Below are 22,403 nucleotides of genomic sequence, written 5' to 3'. Positions count from 1 at the left end.
AGGTACAAGCATTTATTAAACGTTTATTTTTTATCTTTCCTAAAAGAGTACTATATAAAACGAATTATTAATACAGTAATCGATCATGGACGAATTGTAATTTTTACCATTGATTATTATATTTGATTAACGCGATTTTGATATACGCGGTAATATTGAGGGATTAATTAACCGCGTTAATCAACGGATACCTGTACTTACAACATGGTTTAAAGGAAGAAATATATTCAACTGTTTGCAGATGACGCCAAATTGGGGAAGGCAGAGATGTGGTATCATTTCAGGATGATTTTAATACACGGTTCCATGGACGGGTGAGATGGGATTTCAGTTTAATGTTGCCAAATATAACGCTTTGCACTGCAGCCGGAAGATATATGATAAAACGTACTATACTGGTGAAACTGCACTACAAAAGACAGAAGAGGAAAACAATTGATAAATCGGTAGGATACTGGGTTCGGTCATTTTCAATTACAGCAGAAGCAACTGAAGATATGAGGCCAGTGTGTGTGTATTATGTCTGAAAATGGCATATATTCTTGCCCGTTTGCCTGAAATGTGAGATGAAGAAACTAAGATTCTGAGAGGATAAAAAAATAAAAAGAATATCTATATTACATCAGCTAATTCACCTTCAACTGAAAAGCCCTTATACTCGTAAATGTTCTTTGGTGTGAATCCTAGACGGGATTCAATATAAAGAATAAGGTGGATAAAAGACTAAACTTTAGAGGACAATTTTCAAGGTCGCCAAAATGATCGCTGCCATACTCAAGATACTCCTAAGTTGAGATAAGAATTTCATATTGCCATTCTATAAGGAATGATAAAGTTAAGTGTTTCATTATCTCTAGGAGATAAGAAAAAACTAAAGAGGATCCAGAGGTAAGTAATTATGTTATCAAGGCTATAAAATACATAATAGATTGTAGGAACGTCAACAAAATTTAGCAAATAGGAAGAGGGGGAGATGTTACTGATACTTCTAAGCTGGTGAGAGGACCTGGTATGTTAGAAGAATTGTAAAATAGTATTGTATGTATAATTGTAAATAAGCATGGTTCTGTGTATAATAGAAGGACCTCCTACAATGAGTTTAATTACTCCATTGTGATCTAGAAATAATAATTATACTGTTTTACAATAAACGTCAAATATACTGCAAAGATTATTGTACTTATTATATGTATACCTATATGAAATGTATAGGTATAAGTAAAGTAAATGTATATAGTTAAATATGTAATTGTATGTATAATTGGGCATATTCGTGCTCAAGCATATGTAAATACTATGAATAAATTTTAGCCTAGTTACATACATACATACTATGATAATAATTATTATGTAGTATTATGCATGTAATCTCTGTTCATGTATGTAATGTATATATTGTAAATAGTATGTGCAGTATTTATGAACAATAAAATTTTGATTGATTGATATAATAATAACAACAACAACAAAACTATGCCGGTCTGATACGGAGATAGCAGGGTTTTTTTATGAAGATAATTTTTCAGAATTTCGAAGCCGATCTCAGCAGATTGTGGGCCTTAAAAGCCTACAGATACTGCGAATTTTTCTTCATCTTATTATTATTTAAAAATGTCTTGAAATTACCAGCATGGGGAATCAGTTGGCATTCCTTTTAATGTACGGCTTCTATTAATTATTATTTTTTTTCCAGTCCAGATTCTTTTAGTTTATTATTTGGGTGGCTTTAGGCAAAACTTCTCAAATCACAATTGGCTGGAAACTAGGAGTCGCCGATACACAGATAATGCGGGTTCTTAGAAACACTAGGGAATCGCATAGTTATCTTCATAGCAAGTATTGCATAATATATGAACTGTCGCATTTTATATTATATTTGGAGATCATACACTGGTGTTCAAAGCTAAGGACCAACTATATTTTTATCTGTATGTGAAAAAATGTTCATGACTACAGCCAAATGTGGGCATAAATTTATTGCCAGCATACTAAAATTATATTTCCCAAAAAATATGTTATAAATTTCGTACAAATTAAATTGCAATACATTGAAAAGTTACAAATTTCCTAAGGACGGAGTTAAGAAATTTATGTACAGTGCTTATAGAAAACTACGCGGAGAGATATTTCAGTGTTGAATATGTCCACCCCGAACTGCGATACAGCTCTCACAACGTCGTACCATACTTAGCAACAAGTGATTCAGGAGTTCTTGAGGCAAACTGGCCCACTCCTCCTTCCAGAGCAACGAAAAGGCCCTGTTTGTTTTCTAGAGTGAAATTTCGATCTGGGAAGCGTGCTGGCCGCCACTCGATTCGATTAATATCCTCGGTCTCCAGAAGTATCTCCATTACTCGTGGCGACGTGGTGTGGCATTGTCATTCATAAAAATGAATTCTTTGCCTACAGCACCACGAAACAATCGAACATGACGTTGAAGAATTTCGTTGCAATATCGTTCACCAGTCATATTCCATTTCTCCAGAACTTGTAGCTCTGTGCGTCCATTAAACATAATGCCTACCACACCACGATCCTAACATTGACGTATATATTCCTTTCAAGAATATTCTCGCGATGTAAACAATTCCACTTTCACGCCAGATCAAGTGTCCTCTAGAATCGGAGGAAAGACTAAAACGACTCTCATTGTAAAGAGTACATAGGTGTCTTGTCCAATTTTTGTGGATACAATACCACGTTTTCGAGTGTATACTCCTACTTGTCGCAGATGTCTTGCCACAGTTTGTCGAGATATCCACGTACCTGTGCTTGAATGGAGCTGACTTGCAAGCTGATCGTGCGTCGATTACGTTTTGCAGTTTTCTTCATGTTCTGTGGTAGAGCGAGGGTGACCTCTCAGCAAATGTCTGAAACACATTCCATTAGTTTGAAAGCTGCCCAGAGCCTGGATGTAAGATTCCAAATTCTCTGGCAATATCAATAATTCTGCGGCCTTCTTCAAGCTTCCAATAATTCCTTCTCGCGTGAAATCATCTAGATGATGTCTATGAGACTGTACAAGACATCCAAGTTTGCAACTTTATTCCTTCACGAAAAGAGCGTCCTTCAAACAATTCACTTATCAAACAAGTAGCCTTATTATGCCTTTTATCCCGTTGAGTACTACTGCATGATCGCTTTGCGTGATTCGAACATTTGAATGTGTACCCGCTTTCAACTCGAAATCGTCAGTTATACAAATTGTCACAAGCTGATTGGTCTGAATCTTCAGAAATAGTGTCCGTTCTTAGATTTTGAATACCAGTATATATTGTACATACATCCTTCTTTCGCATAATTCTTTCGCATTGTATATTACAATGCGAAAGAATTATAAAACAAATAATATTGAATAAAGAATAAAGCGCATTTATATACGTGAGAGAGATTTGAATCAGTCCTCTAAAATGCAAGGTTCATTTAATTTATAATGATTTTTCAGCTAAAGATCAGATAATTTGGGAGCAGGAATTCCCTTCAGAAATTCCGGTAAGCTACGGGAAAACACAAGTAGTTAACATAAGGATATGTAATATACGTATAATACATAACCTGTATTACATACATAATTTTTTTTTTTTAATCTCGCAGTTGTAAAGGTCATCCCAAGGTATAACGTTCCAGTTTCATAAGGATATATGAATGAATAGATGGATAATGTGGATTAAATTTAAATGTAAAAAGCACTTATTTTCAAAAATGTTTTTCCCTTTTTGTTTTTATTTATTATTATTTTGGAAATGAGAATTTTTTGTAATGTGATTTGAGAGTTTATTTTATGTTACTGTATATCTGAACAGACATGTTTATTCATTTATTTTAAACAAGATGAATACTCACATGTTCTCGTCTGCTCTCTTCATATAGTTCAAAATTATTTGGATCCTGAGTTGGCTAAAGACAAAAATAAATAAATAAATAATAAAATAAAATAAAACCACGCACGTTTAAAATGTTATATATAACAGTAGTGAGACAAGTTGATTTTTTTTTAATCCCTGACAAATTAACAAAGTTGTGTCCCTTTAAAAATTTATAAGCGAACAAATGTTTTAGAGACAATCAAAAAGGTGTGTTTCGTCTCATTCATTACTATCTCAGTTGAACAAAGAGCAGTTTTGGGCTTAGGTAAAATAGATATAAATTCGTTCCGCCTAATTTTACTAATTACTAAAAGTAACTAGAGCGAAACCAAAATTGAGACAAATTTCAGTCAGGAATCAAAACATCAATTGTATAACTTCGCATCGTTTCGTCAGATTTATTATTATTATTATTATTATTATTACGTGACACCTCTAAGGGTCCAAAGGACTCATCGTGGGATAGCACACCACCTGGCCACAATTCACTGTCTCCTTTATTTAATCCTCCAACTACACAACTACTACTATTAACAGACATTTTGCATGCAGATATCCAATTGGAACAAAATTTGAGATGACTCGATAAATTTTTGCAAGGATTCCAAATGCCGAATTAATGTTAATGCCAATCGTAACATAAATGCCCACCATATACCTAGGATCTGGTTGGATTAATAAACATCAATCAATTCTTTTAGAGATACTTGTTCTATATGCTTTCTTCAATTCATACGAATTGAATAAATGAAGAAATCAGTAATATTTATTCAATTTCAATAAATGTTATTCATTCCTTGTGTTATTGTGCGAATTGAAGAAACACAATTAACCTTATCATCAAAAAATCACTAAAATGAATAATAATAATAATAATAATAACTTAAGCTACAATATCATTGTTAATATTACAAAGTTATAAACATGATCTGGGAAAAGGAAGACAGATTAATAACTGCTGAGTAGATTGTTCAATCGATTGTTCAAACGAGCACTAAAAAGCTATGATATAAAGGAAAAATGTCACGGCTAAACGAAATATATTCAACAGAAAAGAGCTTGTAAAAGATGTCCTATCTCCCAAGGTGAATGTGATAAAGGAAATAACCGAAAAAAGGCGGCATCTTGTTGAATCTTATTAAACTGAGTATGATTCATATCTAATATATATACACATATATATCAGTGGCGTCGCGTGATCATTTCGGTTGGGTGTGCTGTCATGTTTTCCAGGAAGGGGGGGGGAATCTTGAAGACAAATAATTACATCAATAAATTTTTATAATTATTGATTTAATTAAATAATTACATCAATAAACATCTTTTAGCTTTTTTTAATGTAATTATTTGTCGATGTAATATAAATACGTTATTTTCATTTTGCATCGATTTTAATGATCTTTAATTCTTGGAAAAAAAAGATATTCAGAATTAATAGTTTTTAGCACAATTTCATATATTAAAAAATTGACCGCATATTTTATTAAAAATCAACTGATTAATTAATCCTAAATTAAATTATTTCAGTTTAAAAGCAAAAAAATCATAAAACTAACAACTAAAATAATATTAAATTACATACACTTACCTTTTAAAAATGTATTTTTTGTTGAAATTTGTTTCAGTATAAATTTGCAATTTACACTTCACTCTGTAACTCACTAGACAGAGGGCAAACTAACGGTCACTGTTCACAAATCAGAAAAAGATGAACCAAAAACAGGAACACGTGTTTATTGCAGCAATAAAACATGTGTTCTATGGCTTCCCTGCAAGAGTCCAAGCCACAATAAAATGTTAAGACAAACAAAGCCTTTCCAGGTTCGAGGGTGTAAGATTACACATCTCAATCAATTTTACGATTATAATTTGTGGAATTTTTTAATCGATCCCGGGGGGGGAGTTCCCCGTCTCCCCCGTGGACGCCCATGACGGTATGATTGCATTTTATCGATGTATGAAAGTTTTGAGAGGGCATAACGCATCTGCACTAATCTTAATTGGTCCAATGCAAATAATTGCAGGATAACTTTGAATACTTATGCACAGAGTGGGGTAACAATCTGTTTTATGATTGATTAGAAAACAACAATGCAGGAGAATGCTGTATTTGGTAGGTATATTTGAAATACTCAAAGATGAAAATATGTGAACCATCATTTATAAGACATGCGAGAATAGGGAAGAATAAGTATGAGTAGAAACACTTTCATTAATGATAAAGAATAATCAATAATTATCATTTGTGATATGTGTGTCTGATAAGTTGCTGGGTAGAGCGAACACCACGATCCTATAAATTTTAAACATGAATAAGTGCATATATGATGGCATAATTAAAAAAAAAACTTGAGAGAGAGAGAGAGAGAGAGAGAGAGAGTATTGCAGGAATAATAGGATTTGATGGAGCAGCAAATCATCTCGTAAAATTTGTTGCACATGTTATGTGTATTTCTCAGGTTTGTGTATATTTCGCTCCATTTTCCAAGAATTTTATTTTGTTTACTGAGGGTGCAGCATATCAAATTCTTAGCATTGTATTATTTTTAAACCACTGAGAAGGCACGACTAGGTGAGCCAAAATTTCTCAGGTTTGTGTATATTTCGCTCCATTTTCCAAGAATTTTATTTTGTTTACTGAGACTCAGTATACATAACATCCGATGATAATCGGAATTATCCACACTTTCGGGAATCCTAAATTCGTTAGTTTTTTTATTTTTAGTATCAGCGGTTCTTCTGTCTTATCAATCTCACATATGATGGTATTTTGTTGTAGATCAACAACGTCTTATAATACAGAATATTGATTTTTATTCAGGAATAGATATTTTTTACTGTCTGTTGTTTCCGAAGACTAGAATAAAAATGTCTCTATACCATTAAAAAACTTTGCAACCTCAGATTCTATACTGCACAAACAAAAAAAAAAACAATTAGCATTTTTCTCCTAACATCCACTTTCAAATTTTCAGTTCCAGAAAAATGTTTAACAGCTGTTTGTAATAAAGCCATTAGATATACTAATCTCTCAACTCATGACAAGTGACAACATTCAATTGGATTAGTTGACACAATAACCAATCACAGCCACTAAGTGCTGAGTGAGCTCAAAATTTTGGCTCACCTAGTCGTGCCTTCTCAGTGGTTTAAAAATAATACAATGCTAAGAATTTGATATGCTGCACCCTCTTTACATCTTTTTGAATGCCTCAAAAAGTATATGCATTTTGAAAGCACACCCGGGTATTAACGGGAATGTGATGCAATGTTTACGTGGCGAAAAGTGCCTTTTTCATGAAGCACTAATGCTTTATTATCCTCATGAAGAGAACAATGAAACATTAGTAGTATATTGTGTTCAATTTTAGGAATCGCACGAAGTCTGCAAGCAATTGGGTGAGCCTTAAATGGGAATAAATGCAAAAATATAATATCGGTGATACTGATATTTCGTGGATGATCACCGCACATCTAGCACACCCGGAATATTCGCCCCTGATATATATATACAGGGTGTCCCAAAATTCACACAAGAAGTAATTTTGATAGAAAACACAGGTTTTTAATTAAAAATTGTAATTTCTTATTGATTCATAAAGTATACAGTATAGGGTTATGCATGGAATAGCATATCGGGTAAATGGCCTCCACGGCTTTGCTAGCACATACGCACTCTTTTGTCGAAATTTTCCATGACCGTTTTGCATAAATGTGGCTGAATTTCGTTGATACAGCGCTCAATTTCCTCCTTCAAGGCATGGGTGGTCATGGGCTTGTTGGCATAAACCTTAGACTTCAAAAAACCCCAAAGAAAAAAGTCCAACGGCGTTAAGTCACATGATCTGGGCGGCCAATTCTGATCACCAAAAAGGGAAATTACACGACCAGGAAATGACTCATGCAGTAATTGAATTGTTTCTCGGGCTGTGTGGTATGTGGCACCGTCTTGTTGAAACCACATGTCGTCCACATCCATATCTTGCAATTTAGGAACAAAAAACTGGATTATCATGTCGCGATAGCGAGCACCATTAACTGTTATTGCCTTACCAGCAGCATTTTCGAAGAATGGACCGATGATTCCTCCAGCCCAAAATCCGCACCAAACAGTGACAATTGTGGATGCATTTGTTTCTCAACAATCACTCGTGGATTTTCTGAACTCCAAATGCGACAATTTTGTCGATTAACGAAGCCATCAAGATGAAAATGAGATTCATCGCTGAAGATGATTTTGTTCGAAAATAAGCATCCACTTGTTGTTGTTCCATAATCCATTCAACGAACTCTCTTCGCTGTGTGTGGTCGGTAGGCTTCAGTTCTTGAGTCAATTGAACTTTGTAAGCATAAAGATGCAAATCTTTCGTGAGAATACGCTGTAGAGAGTTTCTCGAAATGCCCAATTCAAGACCACGGTGCCGAATTGATGTTCCTGGACTCTCAGCAACACTCTCATGAACTGCTTCGATGTTTTCTGTTGAACGACTTGTTGAAGGACGGTCAGAGTGTATAAGATCACTAATTGATCCAGCTTCCTTGAATTTTTAAATTAATCTTTTCACAGTTGATGAAGTTAAATCGCTATTCCGACCATATTTTGTAAGAAAGTTGCGAACTGTAGCTGCCAAACCTTCATTATTTTTAAAATATTGCTCAACAATGAAAATGCGTTGTTCTTTCGTGTAGCGCTCCATTTTTAATAACCCTGAACTGTCAGCTGTCATGCTGTCTTTTTTTTCTCGTTGGCAACACTTTACCGCACAAATGGCGCTAAATTTAAATCTTGCGTGAATTTTGGGACACCCTTTATATATATATATATATATATATATATATATATATATATATATATATATATATATATATATACACACCCAACATGTCAACAATATCAGGGATTAATGGAGTGCCTCGGGGATATAGCAGAAGATTAAAGTATGCTTGGTATCTCTCCCGGGTTCCGCTCCCACTGATGAGACCTCAATAAAGGTCAAAACCAGTCTGGATAGTGGCCCTTCCCATTTTGCATAGCATTTTACATGTTCGAAAGGGTGTGCAACACCCTTTCGGATACATATCTATGGGATATGGGATATTATGGGATACATACATATCTATGGGATATTATGCAATACATACTAAGGCAAGTGATGTGTACTCATTAGCCTCTATAAACAAGTAGCTCAGACGTGAATATATTTCATGCGCAAAATATTGTTTTGTTTTCTTGAGTAAACAAATTAAAACCAAGCATATAATTTCTTGGTATTTTTGACATCTATATATAAGTTGTATATATATATATATGAGAATTTTGGTCCGATGAATGTAACATGAAATGAAACCTGAATGAAACCTGTGGGTATCCGTAACTATAGAATAACACGTATGCCACAATAAAAAAGGTTATTTACTGTGGTATACGTGTTATTCTATAGATGTGAAGTGTAGAATTTTTTTTTTTTTTAAAGTTGCTCAACATCGTTGTTCTTATGCTTCTTGTCTTTAACCAATGAAGAGGAAGAAATAAACAATACAATGATGAGGGGAAAATAATTGAAATATTATATAAAGGTTCAAGCTACTCCGCAGCAACTAGTAGCATAAAATTTGCTGAATAATAAAATGAGTGACAGCAACTTGATGGAGCAAGCGTTGCCATGGCCGCTTGCCAGATCGGAATGCATCTCTCTTTCCGCTAACTGCCATTCATACTCATTTTATACGGACACTCGGTTCACAAACTGTTCCGCTTTAAAGAGCAGAAAAAAATGTAAAATTGTCGCATTCCGTATGATTTAGGAAACGTGGAAGAGGTTGTAGTGAACAGAAGTACGAGTAGGGTGCTCAAGAAGTATTAAGCTTTCAAGCACTAAATTACATCTATTGTAAACCATTTACTAACTTGCACAAAACTTGATTAACAGCTGATGAGAATCCGGTGCTATTATAGCAGAAATACGAAAGATAGCTGAAGCAGTATTGTGTGAATGGAAGGACAAATTAAACAAAAACAACAAAACAAAACAAACAAAAAAAAAATAATAAGAAGACCCATTATGCATGATTTCGAGATGATTTGACTTCAGTGCTCAAAAAGTTAAAAGCAACCACTTTGTTACCTGACAGACAGCGGATACAGATTTTCAATTTATTTATTTCGTATGACGATACAACGGCCGCGAGCGGTTGGTGCCGTACCTCCCCTTTTACTGGGAGGTACGGCACCATCTTAATCCCCCCCCCCCATCTGCCGGGATCGGGACCGGAACAGCTGACGATTCAGGCCTATGGCTGGAACTTGAGTATTCCTGACTGTAATCCGTGTGTGTCACAGAGCTGGTTTGCCTGTTCTGGGGAACGAAAAACCCGAGGAAAAAACCCGAGAAGAAAAACATGCTAATTCCTCTTTCCGGCTAACTCCTCTTAGAACAAATTAATACGATAAGTCATATGTATGCATACGAGTACAAACGGTACAACTGAAGGGAAGAAATGCGACGGTGAAAATACAGTAGTCAGAAGATCATTTTACTTAGGGGAAAAATAATGAAGAACAAGAATAATGCACAAAAAAGTTCAAAGGAAAATAGTTCGCGATATGCTGAGAATCTTTAATGGATTACTTGCATTGATCGATGGCTGATTATCAATCTTCAACTTGAAAAGCGATTCAATCTTCAATTTTGAAGATCGATGGGAAACCAATCTCCACCCGTCGCTGGCTCAAGGCAATCATTGATTTCGTAAGCATGATAGAAGGAAAGCATGGCAGATAACTATCATGCTTACGAAATCAATGATTTCGTAGTTCTTAACGCAGTTATATTAATCTTTCAGATAATTGCTAAATTATGTGATAATGATGACGAATTCAAGAAAAAAAAAGTTTATATCAACAACTTGTAAATTACAGCTTATTTTATTTAATTCTTCAGATTACTAATATATAAAGTTATTAATGAATTTAAAATTTCACTGTCAAATTCACTTACTAACCATTCGTTCACGTTCATTAATTTCACGCATATTTTCTCGTACTTGCTCTATTCTTTGGAACATAGGCTCCACCACCTCATCTACTTCTTCTTCAGGCGATCTCTAAAAATATTTTTTTGATCATCATTTATAAAGGAATATCATGTATATTTTGAAGTAAAAATAGAAAACTAATACATATAGCTGATGAGTCTAGATAAGTTAAAGGTTCTGCAAAAAATATCCCAGTCCTAACAAACTGTCTCAGTGAGTCGTTGTTAATGACCAAAATAGATAATAAACATGCATGTGAGAAATTCTAAGTAGTATAACGTATTAATTTTGATAAAATGAAAATATCTAAAAAATGCATTTCTACATACTGTTTTATTATTTTGTTTGTTAGCCTCTAAACATTTAATGGAATGTGAATATTGGTCTATAGAGTCTTAAACATTTGATGGTGCCACTAGAATGACTAAAATTTTTGGATGTTGCAGAGCATTTCTGTAGCACAAGAACGTGAGAACGACACACTCTTGTTCTACGATACGCTTGTGACACGCGCTTGTCTCGGATACGAAAATTATTCATAGGAGCTATTTCACCTACAGACCCGTTAATTTGTCTTATACGGCAGCAACTAGGTTTTAAATCCTACAAACCAGAGAATATAAGCCACAGACGAAATAGAATGACTTCATAGTCTTAGATGGGGAATTATAGCTGAACCAAAGCAGGAAAAGAGAACGAAATGATAAAATGACTTCTGCTTATTGCTCACCTCTTATTTCACAATTATTTAATTCGAATAGGGTGTTTTATGTGTAAAGATATTTCCTGTGAGCCCTAACGGACATTTTATAATTTCATCACATTTTTATCTCTGCAAATCTGTTAAATCGCGAGTAAAATCCTAAGCCAAAATCCTTTCGCCATCAACCATCAGAATCATAGAATTAATATTAATGTTTCTTTCTTTTCATAGAGGGAGGGTGGGTAGTGGCGGCAGGTAAAATTTTAAGTGGGGGTGCCTATACAATATAAAATAAAAAATTATTTTTTTCCTAATCAGTAACCAATTTATTAATAAATAAATCTGTACTGTAGATTTATTTAATAAATTGCTTACTGATTAGGAAAAAAAAGAATTTTTTTATTTTTATTTTGTATAAGCAGCACCCCACTTAAAATTTCACCGGCCGCCACTGGAAGGGGAGCTGAAAAGTTCTGATAAACACCTAGAACAAAAAATGATATTAAAGTAACTCATATAACCACAAGAAATAACATATTTTTAAATCCTTTAACCCCATGTTTTATCAAATTGCAATAATTTGTTCTTTTTCTTTTAGGGTATATAAGAAGAGTTGCTTTAATGTAATTTTTGTTCTAGGTATTTATCAGAAATTTTAGCCTCCTCCCCTCTCGTACCTTCTACTTCTCTGGAACTTAATTACTCGATATGTATTTCCTATAAACTGTACTCTCCAACTATGGACTGGCACCCTTCAAATCGAATGCGAATAAGCTATTATTATTATTATTATTATTATTATTATACTTTGCTAAAACATTATTTCGATGCCAACTACAGGACAGTCAGAAATGTATACCGTATAACAAGACCTCAGACTACTAATTATATCACATATAAATACAATAATCACTACGGAAAGGCCACACAAAACTTCTACATTCCAGACATGAGAAACAAATTACCTTTTGAATACAGAAACCTTACAAACTACAATAGCCTGAAAAAAGTTCTAAGGACATACTATCAACAAGAAATACGCACCCAAAATACCATGCAAACTTAATGAAACACAATATATTCGTTCAGGCTTCCAATTTAGCTATGCATCAATACATTCCAAGTTATTGTGTGTGTGTGTGTGTGTGTGTGTGTGTGTGTGTGTGTGTGTGTGTGTGTGTGTGTGTGTGTGTGTGTGTGTGTGTGTGTGTGTGTGTGTGTGTGTGTGTGTGCGTGCGTGCGCGCGCGCGCGCGAATTTCTCAATCATAGATTTCGTAGCTTCCAAACACAGCAAAAAAAAACAATAAATAATAATCAACTGGTGTCATCCTCAGATAAGCTTACATATAAGTTTCGAGGATGAAAGCAGATAAATTAGTTCTCATCCAAGATGTATCATATGTAATTAACTGTATGTAATGTATGTAATAACTGTAACAAAAGTATGCAATATAGAGTGACTATATCCATTGATATTGTATACATAGAGTGTAAAATTGCAAAGAAACATCTGTAATAATCATCATAATGGATATTATAATAATATACGTTGTAAACAGTTATTGTTATTATTATTATTTAAAAAAACTTTATGTATACGAGAAAGTATTTTATGCATAATTGTGTTCATATAATGTATGTAATTTATCTCAGAAATAATAAAATGTTAAAAAATAATAATAATAATAATTAATTTCATGACCAGTGGCGGCCAGTGAAAATTTTAAGTGGGGGTACTGCATATACAAAAAAAAAAAAAAAAAAAAAAAAAAAAAAAAAAAAAAAAACTTTTTTTCCTAATCGGTAACGAATTTATTAATAAATAAATTTACATATTAAAATTGCTTTATTAAAAATATTTCATCTTCACCACGAACAAACGGCAATAATAAAAGATTCGCATCAATAGCAATGACAAGTCAGGAAGGGCATCCGGCCGTAAAAAAAGTATGCCAAAATCCAGGATGAAATGTTAGATAACACAGAAAGGATCACGGCTAGGGCGTCCCCCATAAGCGATGCGCAGTTCTGTCGCCCGAGGACTGTGAGAAGTGGGCTAGGGCTACTGAACCAAGGACGGGTTCAGCTAAAGAAGCGAGTCCAACAGAAAGAGAGTGTGTGTAAAGTAAGAATCGGGTCGCTGAATGTGGGTACGATGAATGGGAAGAGTAGGGAGATAGTGGACATAATGAGAAGAAGGAAGCTGAAGATCTTGTGCGTGCAGGAGACAAGGTGGAAAGGCAATAAAGCAAAGGAGCTGGCGGAGGGATATAAACTATTTTATAGCGGTGTGGATGAGAAGGGAAGAAACGGAGTTGGAATTATCATCGATAAGGAGCTAAAGAGTGGAGTCTACGAGGTGTGCGGAAGAATGATCGGATTATGAGCGTTAAGCTTGAGATGGGAGGAAGTGTGGCTACTATAGTGTGTGGCTACGCCCCGCAAGTAGGTTGTGATGATGAGGAGAAAGAGACATTCTGGAGAGAACTTGACCAAGTAGTAATGGGAATCCCTGATGGTGAGAGAGTGATCATCGGAGCAGATCTGAACGGGCATGTAGGAAGGCGACGAAGTGGTGAAGAAAGGGTACATGGAGGTTGGAGTAGTGGTGAAAGAAATGAAGGTAAAAAAATCATAGAATATGCTGTGGCCTTCGATCTGGCTATAGCTAACACGTGGTTCAAGAAGAGAGTTGGGCATCTGATAACCTATAAGAGCAGGGATAGAATGAGTCAGATTGACTATATTATGTGCCGTAGAAAACATCTGAAGGAGGTGAAAAACTGTAAAGTGATTAATGGAGAAAGTGTAGCAGCACAGCACAGGTTGGTTGTGGTAGACTGTGATATAAAAGGGGAAAAGAAGAATAGACGGAAGTGGTGGGTACAGAGGAGAATAAAGTGATGGAAATTGGAAGAAGGACCAAGGAATAAGTTTAAAGAAGAGGTATTGAAAGAAATGAAGTTACCAGAGGATGTGGAAGAATGGTGGGACGTTAACAGTCGGAATATTAGAAAAATTGGAGAAGAGGTGCTTGGTATAACATCAGGAAAGGGACCACCTGAGGATAAGGAGGCATGGTGGTGGAATGAGGAGGTGCAGTTGGAGATCAAGGAAAAGAAAGAGGCAAAGAAAAAATGGGACATGACTGGAACTAGAGCCGACAAGGAGGCATATAGATTAGCAAAGAAAAATGCAAAGAGAGCTGTGGCAAGGGCGAAAGCGAGGGAAGTTGATGAGGTTTATGAAGAACTGGAGAGAAACGATGGCGAAGCTCAGTTGTTTGGAATAGCGAAAGCCAGAGATAAGGCCTCGAAAGACATAACATCACTCAAGCAGATAAAGGATGCCTCAGGAGTAGTATTACAAGACGAGGACAAAATCAGAGGAAGATGGAAAGAATATTTCCGAAAACTACTAAATGAGGAGAATCCAAGAGAGAGGTGCAAGGATGGAGAGGTAAATGAGAGACCGGTGCAAGACATAAGTAGAGAGCAAGTGGTTTGGGTACTGAGAAAAATGAAGAATGGAAAGGCTGTGGGAGCAGACCAGATACCTGGGGAAGTATGGAAAAGTTTGGGCAGTGATGGCGTGGATATGTTATGGGATCTGATGCGTAAAATAGCCCAACAGGAAAAGATACCAGAGGAATGGAGGAAAAGTATTCTCGTCCCAATCTACAAAGGAAGAGGAGATGTTCAAGACTGTGGCAACTATAGAGGAATCAAGCTGATGTCACACACATTAAAAATATGGGAAAGAGTAATTGAAGCAAGGTTACGGCAGGAAACGAAAATTGGTGAGGAGCAGTTTGGATTTATGCCAGGAAGAGGGACAACGGATGCAATATTTGCGCTAAGGCGATTGATGGAGAAATATAGAGAGATGCAAGTGGATCTGCACATGGTGTTTATAGATCTGGAAAAGGCATACGACAGAGTGGCCAGGCAGGATGTATGAAGGTGTATGAGGAAGAAGGGGGTGTCGGAGAAGTACGTGAGGTTGGTGAAGGAGATGTATGAGGGAACAGAAACTCAGGTCAGGTCTAGAAGGGTTCCCTATTGTCGTAGGGCTACACCAAGGGTCAGCTCTGAGCCCCTACCTCTTTGACCTGGTCATGGATGTACTAGTGGAGGATGTCAAGAAGGAGGCACCATACATGCTGTTTGCCGATGACATTGTTCTATGCGAATCATCCCGCGAGAAGCTTGAAAATACCCTGGAAGAGAGGAAAAAGGCATTGGAGGAGAGCGGCATGAGAATTAACCGGGTGAAGACTGAATATATGTCAACGGGGAGTGACGAGGATATCGTCATACGACTCCAGGGCGAAAGGCTAATTTCAGGGAAGAAATTCAAGTACCTTGGGTCGGTTGTCGAGAGGAATGGTGACCTGGATGAGGAAATACAGCACCGAATAACATGCGGTTGGATGAATTGGAGGAAGATGAGCGGGGTCCTGTGCGACAAGAGAGTGAGTTGTAAGAGGAAAGGAAAGCTCTATAAGATGGTGGTGAGGCCGGCGATGCTCCATGGTGCGGAGACGTGGCCTATAACCAAGGCACAGGAGAGGAAGATGGAGGTAGCGGAGATGCGGATGTTGAGATGGATGAGTGGTGTGACAAAGAAGGACAGGATAAGGAATGACTACATCAGAGGGATGGTTAAGGTGGGACCAATTGGCAAGAAGATACAAGAAAGTAGGCTGAGGTGGTTTGGACATGTTGAGAGGAAGGGTGAGGAGTATGTTGGTAAACGAGTGGAGTATATGGAGTTGGAGGGAAGGAGGAAAAGAGGCAGGCCCAAGCTCAGGTGGAGGGATAAGATGACAGAGGATCTTAGGGAGAAAGGATGGAGTCCGAAGGATGCCCTGGACTAGAGAACTTGGAAGAGGAAGGTTAAAGATTCGTGCGCTTACCCCGTTTAACATGGGATAACGCAGAGGGAAAGAAGAAGAAGAAGAAGAAGCAATGACAAGTGCAAACGAATATTGGCGGATAGATCGCAGTGCATTTGTTTCGTGTAACGATAATTGAAAAAATATAATTCTTTTCATATTTTCAACAGTGACATCATCATAATTCAGCCTTGTATTTATAATAAATAAATAATTATATGTTATTTTAACAAAATAAAATAAGATTTACAAAAAATAGTTCACCAGGCAGACGCACCAATATAAACGTTTCATATCTCACAGAAATAAAGCGCGTAAGCTTACTAAAAATACACTGCCGTTTGAGCAGTTACAGTTGGGAATGACGGAACGTGCAATGACAAGAGCAAACGAATATCGGCGTTAGATCGCAGTGCATTTGTTTCGTAATCTAAAGCGTTAATCGAACACTTCCAATTATTAACTATTCAATTAATGTCAAAACATAAGCTGTAACTTTTAACATGTTGTACTGCATTTATATAATGTTGTAAGCATTGTTATTATTTATAAACACAAACAAAATTAAATTTTTTCATTTTTTCCTTCGGGGTGCTGCAGTGTCGCAATACTTATGTACGGGTCGCCACTGTTCAAGAACAGTGGCGGCCCGTACATAAGTTTAATGTAGAGGGTTTTCGAAAAATGATAACGCCAAATGGTAACCAAGTTTTCGATTTTGGAATTATCACTGGTTGTTTACATGATATAGAGGCAACTAGAGATAGTGTTATTTAAACTGACCATTTTTTAGACTGTGTGTGTGTGTGTGTGTGTGTGTGTGTGTGTGTGTGTGTGTGTGTGCGTGCGCGCGCGCGTGCGTGCGTGTGCGTGCGTGTGTGCGTGCGTGCGTGCAAGAGGAAAAACATACTGCTCATGTAAAATATGAATCGTAGATTCTGAGTCCATAAACCAAACACCGTAACTTTCGTGCAGGAAAGTACCATACGAAATCCACCAAGTATGAGATAATACATGACTTTTTTTATTTCAAAGAGTTCTAGAATTGGCACCCTTATTTAGTCAATTTTTTTTTCTATTACGAAATAAAATTCTATTCCTCCAAAAGAGAAATAGTGACTCAACAGAAATAATCATAATACCTCTTGTGTAGACTATATCAATGCATATTTAAATGCACCGGTCTACTTACGAAAGAAAACACAAACTTTCTCTGAGAATATAATATATATATATATAAAGAAACAATATTGATAAGGAGAGAAAGAGAGAGAAAGACGTAATTACTTCGCATCACAATTGTATTTACAAGTACAAAACAATCAAAAATATTCTTAAAACTGCAACTCGTATTAGATATGCTTACCCGGCGTAGAATATGCATGTTTTGCATACTCGCCTGGATTTCTTCAACACGATTCTGAATATGCAAAGGAGGAGGACCTTCAATCACGGTTGCTATCCGAAGAAGGGACTGAAAAAAATTAAAATTATGATATATTTTCATGTGTACTTAATAATATACTTAGTAATATACGATGCGGAAAATCGATACGAGTAATACTGAATTTAACAAAAAATGTCAGTAATAATTCTGAGAATAATAGTGATGATACAAACGGTTGTTTTAAGAAAACAGAAATAGAAGGATAAATGAAAAAAGTGTTAGGGTTTAGAGCGACGAGATAGCAGAATTTGTCTGCTGCAGCTACGAAAAGCCTTGGTTCATTGATATCATGAACTTACTATCAGCAAAATGCTTGAAGAATAGAGATGCTGTCTTCAAGAAGTTAACTTTAAAAGCGCTGTTTTATACTGTTGGTAATATCAGATAATTTTATATCAGTTGATAATAACAACCATTGCTACTGCAAAGCTCTCCTAAGTCTCTCAAGGTTTTTGTGAGGAGGTTGAGAGCAGCAACATATCTACCCAGAACATCCCAGACGTGCTCAATAGGTTAATGTCAGAAAACTTAACTGGCCAGTCCATAATTCCAGTAGTCTCGTTTTGAAGATATTGGTACACGACCTCTCATCGTATAGGATGATGTCTCCCCTACCCCCTATCGCACCCGCATACGGAAGAACATAGGGATCCAGTACCTCGTCTCTATAGTTTGCAGCATTCACGGTTCCGTTAGGAAGTACATACAAGTCGGTGCATCAACCTAACGAGATGCTTCCTCAAACCCTAACCCGGCCTCCACCATAAGGGTTTGAGGAAGCATCTGAGCGCGCCTGGTATCGCTTTGTAGAGTAAATCGGGACTTGTCTGTAAACAATACCGATCCAATTGGTTTTAGGTCCGGTTGACGTGGAGCTTGGCCCATTTCAAAAGTTCTTTCCTGTGGAATAGGGATATGTAGACTACCGGTCGCCTAGCATGAAGAGCACCTTCGTGAAGCCTTTTATGCACAGTGGAAATAGATACCAACGTTCCTGTAGCCGATGCGAGGTCAGATTGTAGATGATTCGGGGTAGGGGGGGGGAGCACTTCTGTTTCGGCGAGCAGATATCGGAGTAGTTAGTGGCCTTCCATCACTGTCTCCGGAATTGTTCGTGAGTGACCAAGTTTGGCCAACTAATTTTGTCCAGCCTCTAGTCTTACGATGGCTCGCCATTTGAATTCATTGGTTAAATGATGTCGTGCAGCAATATCCAAGAATTTTGCTATCGCGAAATGTTTTGTTCTAACTCCAGAATCGAAAACGCCTGCCTTTATACCGTGGTTCATTTGCATATATCCCTGACAGAGCCACTCGTTTATATACGATAACTAGACTCAGCGTCACTTTTTGCATAAGGTATCGAACTTTCATGCCCCCCCCCCGAATTTTTTCTCTTTATTCTTAATTTATGGAAACGAGTGTAGATCAAGCATTGCTGTATAATACGTGTAATACAGAAATGATGGATTATACAGTGGAGACAGAGAGTGGGTCGTGTAGGTTTTGCAGTATAGAGTGGAGCCTACCGCAATGAGTCCTATTATATGGACGTCATGTGTAATATAATAATAATAATAATAATAACTGAACGTCCACGTGGTTATTTTGCCACCAAATCTCCAACGATTAATACGCAGATATTTTTGTATGATTTATCTAGTTTTAGGATAAAATGGACAAATCAAAAATAACGTGAACTGTGTTTCAAAACCTAATTAAAATCATAAGTTTTGGCACCAACATATTAAAGGAAAATTTCATCTGATCCAATAAATCCTTACATATTGCAAACTGATCTTTAGAGAAAGGTATTCTGAATCACCACAGAAACTTTTATAAAAGAAATTTGAGGTGATACAAAATACCTTTCCCTGAATGATATTCTGTTACGCGGAAATTCTACAAGTTGATTTATGCATTAGTTGTTATCAAAAAAAAATGTGTGTGCATAGTGTGCAAGTAGACTTAAGTGTTCGCCTTCAAGCAATGGTGGATTCAAGAACTTGGATATGAAGGAACAAATAAGTCCAAGATCGTTGTTTCATTATAATGTTGTTAGGATTCAAGTAGTACGTGCTCAGGGTGTAGGCCTCTCTAAACTTCGCTCTCGTTCGTCTCTCTGAACTCATTATATTCGATACTGGCTGTGATCAAAATGAATGGAGCAAGAAAGCAATGAGCTGAATTGCTTTCTTTCAATATGTGAGCAACGGTGAAGAGGAACTGGGGAAAAAAATGAAGGTGAAAAACAGAGAGAGAGAGAAAAACATCTATTCGCAAGACGGAAATCAGTTTATCAATGTCAATGATTATGTTAATAGAAAAGAAACTTCGAATGACTAAATATAGAAATAAAACAATTCGTAAATGCTAATCACAGGAAAAGAAGGTAAGACGCTTTTCTTCTTTCTTTCTTTCTTCCTTTCTTTGTTTTGTAGAAAGACATCCTCCGTTATAGTGAACTGGGGAAAAAAAAAGAAAAAGAAAGAAAGAAAACGATGTAAGCAAATTCACTGCGGTTAAAAAAAAAAAAAAAAAAAAAAAAAAAAAAAAAAAAAACGATTATCGAAAATAGCGCGGAATCAAAAACTTAAAACTAATCTTTTCATCTGTATTGTCCGTCGAAGGCAAGCATCTAGTAACTAAATTTCCTACCATAAAGCAAACAATCCAGGAGAACACACACACACACACACACACACACATAAATATATCGAGGCATAAGACTAACGAGATTATCATAAAATTCTGGTTATTAAAGGCCAATATGGGCTAGTGGTGGATCTTAAGACCTGTATTGCTGATTATTATTATTATATTATTATATCGGATTTGAAGTCAGCGAGGTTAGCCTAGTGGCTTTGCACTTCGCAACCATATGCCTGGGGAAGGAGTGTCCTAGGCTCGATTCCCGTCGACGACCAAGGAGCCAAAGGATCTTTCTCAGCCATAGCCAAGTTAGCTGGTCTTGGGGTGAACAGCAGGGTTTTTTCCGCCAGTTTATCTGGAGTTTTTTCATCCCGCAAGCAGGCAAACCGCTCCCGTGAACACACACACACGGATTACGGTCAGGAATACTAACCCAGCCATAGGCCTGATTCGTCAGCTATGCCGGTTCCGGCATAGCTGACGAATAAATTAAAGAATGACGAATAAAATAAAGAATTTTATTCTTTATTTTTATTGTTATTTTATGTTATATATTATTTTATTTATTTTTTCTTTTCTATTAGCATTGATGACCTCTTCTTATACAGATCGATTTCGATCTGCGTAACCTGGTTATGCATTTGATTTTAATCGATCAGGCGTGATGTTAATATAAAGTTAGATTCTTGAGAATGTCGAGATATATAAGATTAATCCTGAGACGTCAATGCACACTCACCAATGGTATACAACAAGCACAGTTTAATCCCCCCCCTCTCTCTCTCTCTATTTAAACCTAGTGATATTCTTCGATTCAGAAGTTCGAATTTTCTGAACGGCCGTTTATGAGCAAAGAGCGAACTCGATCTGCGTAACTTGGTTCTGCATGAAAGAGAGCTGTAAAATGGATAACTGACAGCGTAGAACTGATTTTGTATAGAACAGCTGGAAATAAGTAGATTTTACGGTTGCTTAATCATCTAGATCCTTCAGGTCGATTTATGATGATGACGATGACTACAATTCATGCGTGCGTAATAATCAACTCTGGGACTACGCGGGATTCCAATTCAGTGAAAGAATAGTCACTTCCTTATCTGCTTGTGTCCATTTATCACCTTTAAGAGGGAAAATTACTCAGTGTGTAATCGTGGCCAAAAATATTATCAAGATTTATGAAAATGGAGTTTGCGAAACATTCGTGCGTCTACAGAATTTTTACGTTTTGTATTTCAGTTCTTTGTTTCTTCGGTCACATCTTAACATCTAGGCAGCTAATCTTAAACTACATTTTTTCGTTAAATTTTCAAAAAAAAAAAAAGAATGTTTTGTAAAAGATTTTTAAAAAGAATCATAAAATATTTCCTCTTCATACCATATCATACCTCACTGGTTAAACAAATAAAAAAAATCGCGTCCGTGCTATTAATTTTTCTGTAACTTTTATAGTTTATCCCCCCCCGCCTCCCCGAACGTAACTGAAATTAAATCCGCCCCCCGACATTAATGAAATTGTTGTATTTATTGATTTATAATTCTGAAAGTCCCCGTCGATTTATTTTATTTTATACTGTGTAAAAAATTACACTATGTACTCTTTACTTCCCATTACAGCTCGGTTTTCTTAGCACAAGAAACACCCACTTAGTATAGATAAAAAAGAAAAAACTTCGTAACTACACTTAATATTCTCTTATTTGGACTTTCAAAATAATGGATTCAAACATACGTTTTACTAATCAAACGGAAAGACCATACAAAATGTGGTGATCGAGATTTAATTCTAATTCGTATAGGTCAGT

The 22,403-nt window shown here is 36.2% G+C and overlaps 1 protein-coding gene across 1 annotated transcript in view; it reads right to left on the bottom strand.

Annotated features, from left to right (window-relative positions):
- The window catches only part of LOC150097664 (uncharacterized), a 55,973-nt gene that overhangs the window by 27,550 nt on the left and 6,020 nt on the right, over positions 1-22,403 (bottom strand). The window contains exons 2-4 of the mRNA XM_090406970.1: positions 17,869-17,976; positions 10,869-10,970; positions 3,844-3,897 (exon numbers count right to left, since the gene is read on the bottom strand). Coding sequence (XP_090263096.1) covers positions 3,844-3,897; positions 10,869-10,970; positions 17,869-17,976 — 264 coding nt within the window. The remainder of the gene's footprint in view (positions 1-3,843; positions 3,898-10,868; positions 10,971-17,868; positions 17,977-22,403) is intronic.

Source organism: Typopeltis vanoorti, chromosome 17, assembly GCF_054136105.1.
Source record: "Typopeltis vanoorti isolate ZY-2024b chromosome 17, IOZ_Tvanoo_1.0, whole genome shotgun sequence".
Taxonomy (NCBI): Eukaryota; Metazoa; Arthropoda; class Arachnida; order Uropygi; family Thelyphonidae; genus Typopeltis; species Typopeltis vanoorti.
This window is presented reverse-complemented; position numbering and strand designations above follow the sequence as displayed.